The sequence below is a fragment of the Microcebus murinus genome, chromosome 1 (genome assembly GCF_040939455.1).
Source record: "Microcebus murinus isolate Inina chromosome 1, M.murinus_Inina_mat1.0, whole genome shotgun sequence".
Lineage (NCBI taxonomy): Eukaryota > Metazoa > Chordata > Mammalia > Primates > Cheirogaleidae > Microcebus > Microcebus murinus.
In genome coordinates this window covers 5911555-5927455 of record NC_134104.1, presented here as the reverse complement: position 1 = coordinate 5927455, position 15901 = coordinate 5911555, and the positions used below count along the sequence as shown (strand labels likewise).

General features: G+C 36.1%; 1 protein-coding gene and 1 non-coding gene across 3 annotated transcripts in view; one reads left to right on the top strand and one right to left on the bottom strand.

The window, feature by feature from the left end:
* The window catches only part of BRWD1 (bromodomain and WD repeat domain containing 1), a 127561-nt gene that overhangs the window by 62912 nt on the left and 48748 nt on the right, over positions 1-15901 (bottom strand). For both annotated transcript variants that reach the window (XM_076000182.1, XM_076000184.1), the window contains exons 20-21: positions 13107-13200; positions 10483-10614 (exon numbers count right to left, since the gene is read on the bottom strand). In XM_076000182.1, the coding sequence (XP_075856297.1) occupies positions 10483-10614; positions 13107-13200 (226 nt within the window). The remainder of the gene's footprint in view (positions 1-10482; positions 10615-13106; positions 13201-15901) is intronic.
* Positions 3781-3842, top strand: LOC142875344 (U7 small nuclear RNA). The gene has a single exon (XR_012922730.1). It is a non-coding gene; the product is annotated as a U7 small nuclear RNA (small nuclear RNA).

Here is a 15901-nt window from a genome sequence, read left to right as displayed (position 1 = left end):
TCCAACTATATAATATTCTAGAAAAGGCAAAACTATGGAGACAATAAAAAGATGAGTGATTGCCAGGGGTTGAGGCTGCTGTGAGTTAGGCTGATGCCACAGCACTCTAGCCCAGGGAACAGAGTGAGACTCTGTCTCAAAAAAAATAAAAAAATAAAAATAAAGTAAATAAATAAAATAAAATAAAAATAAAAAAACAAGGTCAGGAGTTCAAGATCAAAAACTGATACACCAAACCTCAAGTAAATATCTATCTTTGCTTACTTAAACAAGCAAAATCAAAGTCAACATATTCCTTTAAAATGTTTATCAAAATGTGAATCAATGCTATTCTAGGGATACAGATTCCCAGGCTTACCCTTCCAGACCTACTAAACAGAAAGCTGCTTTTTATTCTCAAAACGGACTTAAAAAAAAAAAAAACCTCACATTAATAAAGAAACTCTTTCTTAAAAGCTACTACCTAGAAATTAAGCAGTCTATGAAATGTTTTATCTGTATTATCTCAACTCTCAAAACACTTCTACGAACAGAGGTAGGGTTAACATGAAGCTAATAAAACAAGTTTCAGAAGTTCTCAATTTCACTTGCTACCCAAGTCTGTGCAAGTTTGTAATTCTGAGTTATTTTTCTTATAGAAGGTCTCTGAAATCATAACATATTCCAAACCCACAAAAGCTAGATCCACCCTCCCCCTATGGGTTTTGTATTGTTTCCCAAGTCCCTATCTTCCCACTACTACCTCTTCAAATATAGCAAAACCCAAAGCGAAGAAATGTCAAGTAATATGCTTAGCGTCACAGGAAATTAACTGCAAGAACTGGAATTAGAAATCAGAGCTAATTGGCCGGGCGCAGTGGCTCACGCCTGTAATCTTAGCACTCTGGGAGGCCGAGGCAGGTGGATTGCTCGAGGTCAGGAGTTCGAAACCACCCTGAGCAAGAGCGAGACCCCATCTCTAAATAGAAAGGAATTAATTAACCAACTAACATATATATATAGAAAAAAATTAGCCGGGCATGGTGGTGCCTGCCTGTAGTCCCAGCTACTCGGAAGGCCAAGGCAGCAGGATTGCTTGAGCCCAGGAGTTTGAGGTTGCTGTGAGCTAGGCTGTGAGCTAGGTGTCGAGACTCTGTCTCAAAAAAAGAAAGAAAGAAAAGGAAGAAAAGGAAGAAAAGGAAGAAAAGGAAGAAAAGGAAGAAAAGGAAGAAAAGGAAGAAAAGGAAGAAAAGGAAGAAAAGGAAGAAAAGGAAGAAAAGGAAGAAAAGGAAGAAAAGGAAGAAAGGAAGAAAGGAAGAAAGGAAGAAAGGAAGAAAGGAAGAAAGGAAGAAAGGAAGAAAGGAAGAAAGGAAGAAAGGAAGAAAGGAAGAAAGGAAGAAAGGAAGAAAGGAAGAAAGGAAGAAAGGAAGAAAGGAAGAAAGGAAGAAAGGAAGAAAGGAAGAAAGGAAGAAAGGAAGAAAGGAAGAAAGGAAGAAAGGAAGAAAGAAAGAAAGAAAGAAAGAAAGAAAGAAAGAAAGAAAGAAAGAAAGAAAGAAAGAAAGAAAGAAAGAAAGAAAGAAAGAAAGAAAGAAAGAAAGAAATCAGGGCTAACTTTACAGCCCATATTTTTTCTAAACCAAAATAAACCCACACACACCCATTTCCCCATCTCTGCAACAGCATAGGAGAACAAATTCATACCACTGTAGGTCGAGAAACAATCTACCACAACACAAAATTATGATTTTAAAAGCTCGAGTGGATTTAATATTCTACATTATCAATGTTTGTTCAAATACAGTAGTACCCCTTATCCACTGGGGGGATACGTTCCAAGACCCCCAGCGGATGCCTGAAACCATGGAGAGTAAAAAGCTATGTACATAAGATCTTTCTTTCTGTACATACATAGATATGATAAAGTTTAATTTGTTAATTACACACAGAAAGAGATTAACAATAATTTTTAAAATGGGATAATTATATCATAATAAGTTACATGAATGTGGTATCATTCTCAAAATATCTTATTATACTACACTCACTCTTCTTGTGATGTCAATCTGATAACAAATAGGGATAGCATATACAGCATGAATAATACACTAGGCAAAGGGATGACTCCTGTCCCAGGCAGGACAAAGTGGGGCAGTGTGAGATTTCATCATGCTACTAAGAATGGTGTACAACTTAAAACTAATTGTTTATTTCTGAAATTTACCATTTAAAATTTATAGAACGCACCTGGCCAGGGGTAAATGAAACCACAGAAAGCAAAACTATGGAAAGCAAAACTGTGAATAAGAAGGGACTACTGTATTTTTTAAAGTTTTTTAAAGGTCTTTCTTAACTGAAACTACAATTAATAGATACAAAAAGAAAAATCGTAAAATTAACACTACTGAGGATTTCTTTAAAAAACTATGGACAATCATTCCTGATTTTTATAAAACAGCCCTCAAGAAAACAGACATTAGTTGAAATTTCCCTAGAATAAAATACAAAGACCTAAATTAAAGCATCTCACTATGAAAATGGTAGAGACATCTCTATGAACAACAGAAATATAATCCACTATATCCCACTACAACTCAATATTATACTGGAAGTATTTTTTTTTTTTTTTTTTTTAATTTTTTTTTTTTTTTGAGACAGAGTCTCGCTTTGTTGCCCAGGCTAGAGTGAGTGCCGTGGCATCAGCCTAGCTCACAGCAACCTCAATCTCCTGGGCTCAAGCAATCCTGCTGCCTCAGCCTCCCGAGTAGCTGGGACTACAGGCACGCGCCACCATGCCCGGCTGATTTTATATATATATATATTAGTTGGTCAATTAATTTCTTTCTATTTTTATAGTAGAGACAGGGTCTCGCTCAGGCTGGTTTTGAACTCCTGACCTTGAGCAATCCGCCCGCCTCGGCCTCCCAGAGTGCTAGGATTACAAGCGTGAGCCACCACGCCCGGCCTTATACTGGAAGTATTAATACAATTAGACAAGTGATATCCATTAGAGATATAAAAATTATGAGAAATAGCAAAACTTTATTTATAAATAAGAATATCATCTGAAAAGCCTCAGAGAAATAAAATTAAGTCAAAAAATCAGTAAGATAAAAGATATAAACTATACTGTGAAATAAACCAAAAATAAAAGGACAAACATTGTGTAATTCCACTTATATGAGGAACCTAGAATTGACAAATTCAAAGACAAAAAGTAGAAGAGAGGATAGCAGGGGCTGGGGGAAGGGTATGGAGTTTCTATTGAATGATGAAAAAAGTTCTAGAATTGTTTAGTGGTGATATAGTTGCATGATATTGTGAATGCCATTAATACCAATGAATTATACACCTAAAATTGATTAAAATAATAAATTTTATTTTATGTATATTTTACCACTGACAAAGATTCTCTCCCTGACCAACATCTAGCCAGGTTCCTGTGAGCTCTCTTCTCAATTAGACCTCAATCTTGGTCTACAAAGACTTGAACAAACACTAACATAGTTCCTAACAGCTCAAGGCCACATTCCAAAAGTGACCCTCTCTACCCTCCCCCACGCCTACCTGAAAAAACTCAAGGCTGCCTAAAGAACTCACAGTTTGCTCTGGCCAACACCTGGGGTTAAGGTCTCTCTCTCCCAGTCTCCATAGGAAGACAGAACCCTAACATCAAAAATTACCAGCTAGCAGACACAGGTATCCTAACTGCAGTTACACTGACACTTTGTAATCTGTCACAGCACAGACCATACTGAGCTCCCACTTACTTCCCCTCTCATTCTCCCTTTAAAACATCCACTGTAGTGTTACAGCTCTTTTAGAATTTGTCTAGCAGGTTTTCTAGTCCTTACCAGAAGACCTCAAAAAATTTTTTCAAAATAGAAATAAATAAAACACCCTCTGTGTAACAAAACTTCAGTTCACACTGGACTCTTTAAAATCTGATCTTACCACTTTACCTACTGCCTTTGTATATGATCACATTTAATAAACACCCCCCTCCCCAAATTTAAAAACTACACTAAGATACAAATAGATTGGCAAAAACTACAAAGTATTTAGAAAGTGCAACAACACTGTGCTAAGTGGTACAAAAACAGGTACTTGCATACACTAATAATGGTAGTAATGCAAGTGGGAATTCTCTTGTAAGAGGAAAATTTATCAACATCTTATAAAACTCATATGCATTTATCTTTTGACCCAGCAATTCCATTTCAAGAAATGTACCCCCAAATTATACTTCCAACAGTACAAAAATACACATACAAAAGATTATTGGTTGTAGTATTATTTATAATGAAAACACTGGAAACAACCTTATATGCCCATAACCAGGAGACTGGTTAAATAAACTTTATTATAATCATGCAATTAAGTACTACATAACTCTTTAAAAATTGAAGATGGTCTTCATGAACTCATATAGAGTGATTTCAAAGGTTTTTTGTGGTTTTTTTTGAAACAGAGTCTCACTCTGTTGCCCAGGCTAGAGTGCCATGGTGTCAGCCTAGCTCAGAGCAGCCTCAAACTTCTGGGCTCACCTGATCCTCCTGCCTCAACCACCCGAGTAGCTGGGACTACAGGCCTGCGCCACCATGCCTGGCTAATTTTTTCTATGTATTTTTAGTTTTACAGCTAATTTCTTTCCATTTTTTGTAAAGACGGGGTTCTCACTCTTGCTCAGGCTGGTCTCAAACTCCTGACCTCAAGCCATCCTCCCACGTTGGCCTCCCAGAGTGCTAAAATTACAGGCCAGAGCCACCATGCCTGGCGAGAGTGAGAGAGAGTGAGAGAGAGTGAGAGAGAGTGAGAGAGAGTGAGAGTGAGAGTGAGAGTGAGAGTGAGAGTGAGAGTGAGAGTGAGAGTGAGAGAGAGAGAGAGAGAGAGAGAGAGAGAGAGAGAGAATAATTTTTTTTTTTAGTTGTCCAGCTAATTTCTATTTTTTTAGTAGAGACGGGGTCTCGCTCTTGCTTAGGCTGGTCTTGAACTCCTGAGCTCCAACAATCCACCCACCTCAGCCTCCCAGAGTGCTAGGATTACAGGCATGAGCCATGCCCAGCCTTCAAAGCTACTTTGAGTAAAAAAAAGCCAAGTACAAAAGAACATCTACAGTATGCTATATTTTGTGTAAGAAAGAAGAGATAATAAAATAGACATGTATATGACTTAATATATAAAAAAACACAGGTAGGATAAATCAGAAATTAGTTTCCTAGAGAGCATGGGTGGGAATGGAATGGGGGAAAAGAATGAGACAGAAGAAATGGTAAGAGAAAATGCTACTTCCTTACATTGTAGATTAATTCTGACCTTTGGCAGAGAGCTGTGTTAACAATTCACAAAGGCAGGGAATAAAGGACAATTAAAAAACAAATGAAATCAACAAGAGTAACAACTACCAAATCTGGGGGTTGGGGGCAGAGAATTATAAAATGGAATAAAAGAGAATTAGATTAAACCAACTGGATTCCAAATTAATAACCTAACCACACTGAAGGGAGAAAAAGAACTCACTAGAGTAACTTTTAACCAGAGTATTTAGACTAAATATCATTTGGTTAAAGACAAAAAAGAAGTATAAATAACTAAATTCTAGATAGTAAGGTTTTTAACCATAGAGATACAGATAAGTAAATCTGGAGCTATTTTCTGTGTAAACTAGAATTAATCAAGTTAAGTATATACAAAAGCCAGGTTTCTCTTTGTAGATGGGATGTAAAAAAAAGTTTGGTATCAGACTAAAATTGGAGGTATCAACATAAAGTCAGGCATAACAATGATATACAGACAAGAAAAAATGTATGTATAAAATATGTATATACAGGCATATCTCGTTTTATGGTTCGTTTCAGATACTGTGCTTTTTACAAGTTAAAGTTTTGTGACAATCATGCATGAAGCAAGTTTATTAATGCCATCTTTCCAACAGCATGTGCTCACTTCATATCTCTGTATCACACCTTGGTAATTTTCACAATATTTCAAACTTTTTTATTATTATATCTGTTACAATGATTTGTGATCATTAACCTTTATGTTACTATTCTAATTGTTTTGGGTGCCACCAAACTCATATAAGGTAATGAACTTAATAAATATCATGTGTGTTCTGAGTGTTCTATCAGCTAGTCACTCCCATTCTCTCTTCCACTCCTTGGGTCTCCTTATTCCTTAAGACACAACAATATTGAAATGAGGCCAAGTAATAACTCTACAGTAGCCTCTAAATGTTCGAGTGAAAGGAATAGTCACCTGCCTCTCACTGTAAATCAAAACCTATAAATAATAAAGCTTACTGAGGACAGCATCTTGAAAGCCAAGACAGGCCAGAAACTAGGCCTCTTATGCTAAAAACTTGTCCAAGTTGTGAATGCAAAAGAAAAGTTCAAGGAAATTAAAAGTGCTACTCTAGTTAATACGTGACTGATAAGAAAGCAAAACAGCCTTATTGCTAAAATGAACAAAGTTGTAGTGGTCTGAATAGAATATTAAACCAGCCACAACATTCCCTTAAGCCAAATCCTAATTCAAGGAAAGACCCTAACTCTCTTCATTTCTACAAAGGCTGAGAGAGGGGAGGAAGCTGCAGAAGGAAAGCTGGAAGCTAGCAGAAGTTGGTTCATGAGGTTTAAGGAAAGAAACTACTTCCATAACATAAAAGTGCAAGGTAAAGAAGCAAGTGCTGATGGAGAAGCTGCAGCAAATTATGTAGAAGGTCTAGTTAAGATCAGTGAGGAAGGTGGTTACACTAAACAATGTTTTAATGCAAATGAAACACAGCCTTCCATTCGAAGAAAATGCCATCCAGGATTTTGACAGCTAGAAAGAAGTCAATACCTGGCTTCAAAGTTTCAGAGGACAAGCTGATTCTCTTGTTACAGACTAATGCAGCTGGTGACTTTAAGTTGAAGCCAGCATTCTGAAAATCCTAGGGATGTTAAGAATCATGCTAACTCTACTCTGCCTATGCTGTATAAATGTAACAACAAAGGCTGGAGGACAGTACAACTGCTACAACATGGTCTGCTGTGTAAGTTAAGCCCACTGTTGAAACCTACCACTCAGAAAAAAATTCCTTTCCAAATATTATTCACTCAATGACAATACACCTAGTCATACTTGTTGGAAGCAGTTGAAAGCTGAGAGATACAACAGCCATCTGAGTGATAAGAGTTTGAAAAACACTCAGTGGCCAAACAGCTATATATCCATCTACCTATGTAACTCCCACCATCTGAGACAGAGGGGCTGAGACTTAAAGCAGAAACTGATGAGACTGAGCTTTAACCACTTCCGTACGAGTGTCGACTATAGTTGATAGCCACAGATGAACACGCACAACAACTTTAGCCGACAGCTGTGATATGAAGGTGCACAGCCGAGCGTTGACTTTAGCCAACAGGCGTGATGACTTTTCTAATTTTTCATATATCAAAATAAAATTGTGAACATTTAAAAATAACATAATAAAAACATACATGTATATGTTACCTATTCTGATTAACATTACAAGTAAAGCTGCCTGTAAAGTAAAACAAACTTTCAGTGCTTTCAAGCTTTCCTCATCACACAAGAGCAAAACAGATTCATTGCCAATGCACAGCACAAACTATCGTGTGGACTATGAGTGCCAGCTGTGGGCAAGGTTTCCTGGCCGGTGAGCACCGTACAGAAGTGGTTTTAAGGTAACAAGTTACCAGCATTCTGACTCCCAGTTTAACTTACCTGACACAGGAACTGGGAGGGAAATTAAATAATATATACCTTATCATCCTATTCTAAGGGTCTGAGTAAAGTTTACCATAAATTGTCTCAACTCATTAAGAAAGGTTTAAAATATGTTCAAAACACCAAATAATGTAAAAGCAGTCTCTTTACATAAAATAGTTTAAGTGACAGTCTGATAACAGCAGCTAACATTACTATGTTTAATCATTACTGTAAACATTTTCCATAATTAACTAAATTAATTGTCGAAACCTTGGAGGGACATCCTACTACACAGGCAGAGGAACAGAGACTGAGAAACTTGCCATAGTAGAAGAATCTGGATTTAAACTCAAACCCCATACTTAACTACTACCCTAATGCCTCATAAAGCAATTAAGTGACCTTTTCAGCCATGATGACCACCTCATTCCCCAAAACATTACTCAATCAGTAAATATTAGTATTCTAATATTAAACATTAAATGTTCTTTTCTAAAAAAAATATCGGTTACTGCCCAACAAAAAAATCAAAATAAAGACCAATAACTTACATGTGATTATTAAAAGATTATCAAAGGAGTCAGACAAAGACTTCTTTCAGATACAACAGCAAAAGCATAAGCTATGAAGGGAATAAAAATAAAGTGGACTTCACCAAAATTTAAAACTTTTATGCTTCAAAAGACACCATTCAAAGAAATGAAAACATAACTTACAGAATGGGAGAAAATATCTGCAAGTCACATATCCTGATAAAGGAATTTGACCCAGAATATATAAAGAATTCTTACAGTAATAAAAAGACAAAAAAATCAAAGTCAAAAACAGGCAACAACAGGCCGGGCGCGGTGGCTCACGCCTGTAATCCTAGCTCTCTGGGAGGCCGAGGCGGGTGGATTGCTCGAGGTCAGGAGTTCAAAACCAGCCTGAGCAAGAGCGAGACCCCGTCTCTACTATAAATAGAAAGAAACTAATTGGCCAACTAATATATATAGAAAAAATTAGCCGGGCATGGTGGCTCATGCCTGTAGTCCCAGCTACTTGGGAGGCTGAGACAGAAGGATCCCTTGAGCCCAGGAGATTGAGGTTGCTGTGAGCTAGGCTGACGCCACGGCACTCACTCTAGCCTAGGCAACAAAGCGAAACTCTGTCTAAAAAAAAAAAAAAAAAAAAAAAAAAAAAAACAGGCAACAGATTTGAGCAGACATTTCTCCAAAGATACACATGTTAAATAAGCACGTGAAAACCCATTCAACATTATCGGTCATTAGGGAAATGCAAATCAAAACCTCATGATATCACTTCATGTCAACTACGGTCAATTAAATAAAAAGGACAGACAATAACAAGCATTGGTGAGTATGGAGAGAAACCATAACTCTCATACATTATTGGTGGTAATATATAACGGCAGAACCTGTTTGGGAAAAAGGCTGGCAACTCCTCAAACTGTTAAGTTTACCAACTGTTTAAGAGTTACCATATGACCCAGCAAATCGTCTCCTAGGTATATGCCCAAAACAAATGAAAACATATGTCTAAACAAAAATCTGTATATAAATGTTGATAAACAGCATTATTCATAATAGCCAAAAAGTGGAAACAACATAAATGTCCATCATTTATAAATGGATAAATATAAACAAAATGTGGTATATCCATACAATGGAGTGTTAATGGGTAATAAAAGAATGAAATATTGATACATGCTACACATGGACGAAACTTGAAAACATTATGCTATATAAATGAAGCCAGTCACAAAATCATACAGTATGATCCCATTCACATGAAATGTCCAGAACAAGCAAATGCAGACAGAAAGCATATTAAGTAGTTGCAAGGGGCTAGGGAAGAGGGAGATAATAGTCAATCACTATAACTAGGTATTCCATTTCTTTTAGGAGGCAAAGAAAATGTTCTGAAATTGAATAGTGGCGACAATGACACAACTCTTATCGATACACTATAGGTTGAGAATCTTATCCAAAACACTTGGGACCAGAAATGCTTTGTATTTCAGAATTTTTTTTTCAGGTTTTGTAATATTTGCATTTATACTTATCAGTTTAGCATCTAAAATCTGAAAATCCAAAATCTGAAATGCTCCAAATGAGCATTTCATTTGACTTTCATTGTCTGCTTTGTAAAAGTTTAAGATTTTGAACCATTTCAAATTTCAGATTTAGGATGCTCCATCTGTCAAACCACTGGATTGTATACAAGTGTGTGTGAATATGTCAACAAAATCGTTTAAGGGTTGCTTAAAAAACCAAAATATGAAAATTTCATTTTTTTTTCTTTCTTTCTTTTTTAAAAATACAGTGAAGAGGCCGGACGTGGTGGCTCATGCCTGTAATCCTAGCACTCTGGGAGGCCGAGGCGAGCGGATTGCTCGAGGTCAGGAGTTTGAAACCAGCCTGAGCGAGACTCCGTCTCTACCAAAAATACAAAGAAATTAATTGACGAACTAAAAATATATACACAAAAAATGAGCCGGGCATGGTGGCACATGCCTGTAGTCCCAGCTACTGGGGAAGCTGAGGCAGTAGAATTGCTTGAGCCCAGGAGATTGAGGTTGCTGTGAGCTGGGCTGAAGCCACGGCACTCACTCTAGCCTGGGCAACAAAGTGAGACTCTGTCTCAAAAAAATAAAATACAGTGAAGAGAAAATTTCATCTTAATCACTGTAAAATACTGTATTTACATATAAATTTGGGGTATGTACAAAAAAAGAATTAGACAAATTTGTTTAAGATTATCTTATACATTTTATAGTAGTATACTCACATGTCTTACAGAGCTTGAAGACTCATTTCCAGAAGATAACTCACGCTGGCTGAGATTTCTTCTACCATAATTTGGATATTTACGCCTACATGTCCTCTGTCTAGACTGTGACACCAAAACTGCAGAATCCGACTGAAACATAAACACACAAATAAAAATCAACACCTAAATAAGAACAAAATGGGCATTATATCTAGTTTCCAAAAGGTTTTAAGGAAAAAAATAAAGGTTTGTTTAAAAAAAAAAAAAGTCCTTGAAAAAAATGACATTTTTGCCATATACTTTTATTTCAAGTTTGGTATTTTTACTTTTAAGGTCCTTAAGAAGATATGTGAGGCCGGGCGCGATGGCTCACGCCTGTAATCCTAGCTCTCTGGGAGGCCGAGGCGGGCGGATTGCTCAAGGTCAGGAGTTCAAAACCAGCCTGAGCAAGAGCGAGACCCCGTCTCTACTATAAATAGAAAGAAATTAATTGGCCAACTGATATATATGTAAAAAATTAGCCGGGCATGGTGGCGCATGCCTGTAGTCCCAGCTACTCGGGAGGCTGAGGCAGAAGGATCGCTCGAGCCCAGGAGTTTGAGGTTGCTGTGAGCTAGGCTGACGCCACGGCACTCACTCTAGCCTGGGCAACAAAGTGAGACTCTGTCTCAAAAAAAAAAAAAAGAAGATATGTGAAGAGGCATCTTACATAAGCATTCTCCAAACTATGGTGTAAAGTGGTTTACTATGAAATGAGAAAAAATAACCTGAAAAGGATGTCACTTTGAAAAAGTAAATCTCAGAAATGAAAATTATGTATTCATATGATGCTGTAAACAATCGCAAGGACTATATCACTATCCATATAGAGGTACACAGAAATATCAGAAATAATCCCAAATATTAAACAATTATTCTGAGGTTTGAAATTTTTAGATAATCTATTGTCAGTACTTTCCAGTTCTGCTCATATTTCTTACATCATATTTTTATTAAAACAGACTAACCTTTCAAAATAAGCCAAATAACTACATTGGTTTTAATTTTTTAAACAGGCAGGTCATTCCCCAAACACCAAAGTCATATGTGAAGTTCCCAATGAAAGCACACAGTTCTTGAACTGATGCACAAATCAATTTTCATGAGTGCCATCTGTTTGATGAACACTAGTCTGTTTTGGAATTTCAACACTATCATTGTCTGATGTTAAAAGAAATTCAACTTCCCTTAATTTATCATTGCTGATTTCAGCAAAAACTCATTAATGAGTTTCATGAATGATAACAGGTAAACATAGGTGGGTCAACACTTTCACTATGAACAAGAAAATCTGGCAAAACATATTTTTAACAAATCAGTATATACCTTAAAAGGCTAGAAGAATTACAGGACCAAGTCAGGAAAAAGATGGTAATTTTTTTAAAACCCTACAATTTCATCCTAGAAGAGGAAGCTAAAAAATTTATCAAGTAACCAAGAAATGATAGACTAACTCCTGAGTTAGGCTTACAAAAACTACAATTCACAGATGTCTATATGTAGAAGAATCCCCCACAGGCTTCAGTTACCTAAAGGGCTATAACTCAGACTTGCAGGTGAACCATAGATAGAACAGTAATCCACGGAACTAATGCCCATTCTTGGTGGATAAGGCAAGGCAGGCTTGAGAGTGGCCCTAGCAGCCTGCCAGAAGCAAGTATAAATCTTCTGTGGAGACGAAATGCCATCCTATCTGCTTTTCTAACTTTGAACATCCAATCAAAAAACAGACAACAAAGAAAACGTGGTTTTAAAAAATGAGAAAAATCAACAGGCATGGCCGGGCACGGTGGCTCACGCCTATAATCCTAGCACTCTGGGAGGCCGAGGAGGGCGGATTGTTCGAGGTCAGGAGTTCGAAACCAGCCTGAGCAAGAGCAAGACCTCATCTCTACTATAAATAGAAAGAAATTAATTGGCCAACTAATATATGTAGAAAAAATTAGCCGGGCATGGTGGCGCATGCTTATAGTCCCAGCTACTCGGGAGGCTGAGGCAGGAAGATTGCTTGGGCCCAGGAGTTTAAGGTTGCTGTGAGCTAGGCTGACGCCACAGCACTCACTCTAGCCTGGACAACAAAGCCAGACTCTGTCTCAAAAAAAAAAAAAAAAAAAAAATCAACAGGCAATGGTAAGTGGTCCACAGGAAAGCATGACATTAAAAAAATGAAATTACCAGACCTCAGTTTTCAAAATAACTATAGCTAATTTTTAAGTAATTATTAATAAAACAAGAACTTTAGCGGAAATTGGAAACTTCCTTCTTCCCCTGCCAAAAAAAAAAAACAAATGAAAATTCAGAACCAAAAAAATATAGTAACTAAGAACTCAACAGCACTGTTAGGCAACAGGCAATTAATTTCCCTCAAGTTTTCAAACTACTCCCTCCTAACATCTGTACACTCTTCAGTCTACCTATTTTAAGTCCAAAACAAAAGACTTTTTTTTTTTTTTTGGTTTCCACTTCTGTGTGACAAAACAAAAGACTTTAAGCAAAAAATATTCTATTTCAGAAGGAAACTACTCATATTTTTGTAAATCAGAAAGAAAATTCTAAATTTCAATTTAATTTCTAATTTAATAAGTAAACAGAATTTAGGTTACCTTTTGTGAGAGCTGGAGAAACTTCCTTTTTCTTCCTATTACATAAAGATTTCTTTCTTCTTCACCTTTCTCTAATCGGAAGTCTTCCAGCTTCCTACAAATTTAAACACCCATTTATATTAGTTACTGAATTGATGGATGACTAAAGGCTATAAGGAATAAAAATTAATCATGATTCTAGGACTTTTAAGTTAATATACTAAATCAATACACAAAATTCCTAAAGATAAAGCAAAATGTTAAAAATTAAATATAAAAAATTCACATATCCATATGAATATAAATAATCTCAGAGACAACTAGAACGTCCTCATGTTTGACAAAAATCAATTCATTCATCTGTATTCTGACTGGCCCTATTAGAACCAATTCAAATAGGATCTCCCATATTAGCTTCTCAAAACATCCCCATGTTTTCCAATCCAAGACAATTCTTTTCTCTAAAGAAAAAATAAGAACAGAATCCATCTTCTCTAAGCTTATTCAAATTACATATTTTATAATTTATAGAAAACAAGAATGACAATGCTACTAGTTTTTCTAATCACCTATATTTCACTCACTATACAACAGAAAGATAATGTTACTGTAACCAATTTCAAAACAAGGGACCTGCCACCATGAAGAAGGAAACCAAAGATCATTTTTCTTTTCCATGAAAAAGACTGAATGTCCCTTCTCTCCAATTTGATTATTAAAAACACATGGCTTTGTTTTTGTTTACTTTAACATACCAAAGGAAAAATTTCTAATACTGACATCTTGGCCACACACCAAGATATAACTGAACATTCAACAAAATATAAAAGCAAATGCTGTAAGGATAAAAACTGATTTCTAAGAAAACCACTTTTTTTCTTCAAGGTACACCTGGTAGCCCACACTCCGATTACAGTGGAACTTTATTTCACAGGGGATTTTCTAAATCACAGTCATCCCTTCACAAGTTGTCAACTTCACCATTTCCATGTGTGTTTAAGGAAATGTATAATGACGTTTTTAACTTGCAGCCAAATGAAAGTCCTGCTTGCTATCTGTATGCTTCCCTTTGTTTTGACAATGAAATACTGTATACAATTCGTTCTTAATCAATAAAGTACAGGAACACTCAACATTAAGTGTCATTTTCAACTGTGTGCAATTCTACTCCTAATGAGTTGGCCAACTAAGAAAAGTAGTGTTACAAAAGGTCATAGAGTATATATAAATTCTACTGTTATTGAACCAAGACAAATTACATTCCTGAACATTAGCCCCAAAAAGAATTACTTCTACTGGTAAGCATTATGACCCTACAGTGCAGAGCTGTAAGCATTATGCAGCTCTGCATAGTAAGGTCATTTATCTTCACATTTTTATCTATTACCTAAATTTCTCACAATGGACACATAATACTTTTATAGTCAGAAAACAAATTTTTAAATTCTATTGATCCATATCAAACGGCACCTTAGTATACAATTACGCAAAATTTAGCTTTGTTTCCACTATGGGGACTATTGCCAAGGGCACTGATCACATTTCAATGGGTATCTCCTTTATAAAATCCAATGCGAGGTTTATTTTAAAATACAATGCTAGAAAGAGTTAGGCTTTTCTTTGTGAAAATTATATTATGGCAGAGAGCTGACTCATAAAATCCATTCTCCTTTTCATCCTTATAAACAGAATCCCAATTCTTAACTAGGTTCTTTACTGCCCCAAACAGAAACTGTTAACCTAGTCTCATTAGCTTAGTATGGCCAAACAACAACATTCTGGTCAATGGGTTATAAGCAGAAACACCATGCAGCTGCTTAAAAGAAGTTCCCATGACTAGAAATGTCCTTTTTGCCACCTGCCATAAATCTCAACCTACATCATAAATATGTGATGGCTATAGCTTCAGCAACTATCCTGGACTATGGAGTGACTTTCAGATTAGAAGCCAAGCAAATTCAAAGATGGAGATCAAAAACACAGAAGCCTAAGTTCCTGATTAACTGTTGAACCATGAGTCCAGCCTTGAACTATCTATTTCCAGTCTTCCTTTAGATAAGAAAATAAATCCTTGTGTGCTTAAGAAATTATTCTTCAGGTATTTCTCTCCTGATACTCATTTGCTTCCCTTGGTTCTGACAATGAAAAGTACCCCAAAATGATACTTTGAGTTCTAATGACCATGAAACTCAGACACAAATTTAAGGCTTACTTATAGCATGCTATATAAACAATAGTGATTTTCTGTATCTTTCTCATCATAATTCCAGATTTTGGCTTTTCACAATTTTATTGTGTACTTATAAAACTTTCTCAAATTCACCAAACAATATGTAAGAACTATCCAATACATTAATTGACCAATCACTGAAACTCTTCTGGCTAAACACATAAATTTACAAAATTATCTTCAAGATATTAGTTATTCTGAGACACAAACTTGACAGAATACTAAAACATTTTGGATATCACTGAAAAAAGTATTTGCTGCTTCCATTTCAATGTTAATACAAAATCAGTACATTACAACTCAGTGAAAAAGATCCTACTGCCCACACTGTAATTATGAAATATCATTTCTCACTGAAAAATAATAGTGCTAATTCCAGGTCTAGGTCAAAACATTTACAAGATGAGCTATAACACCTTAGGATGCCTGATAGTAAGGATGCTATGAAGACTACTGCAGTCATTTCGAAAAGACTGAGGAGTTTCTGGGCTTCTCCTAGCCAGAGAAAAGACAATTTTAACATCAATAAGGAGTATCTTACCAAGCCTAGTTCTATGGATTAAAAAAAAAAGGAATATCAGAAATA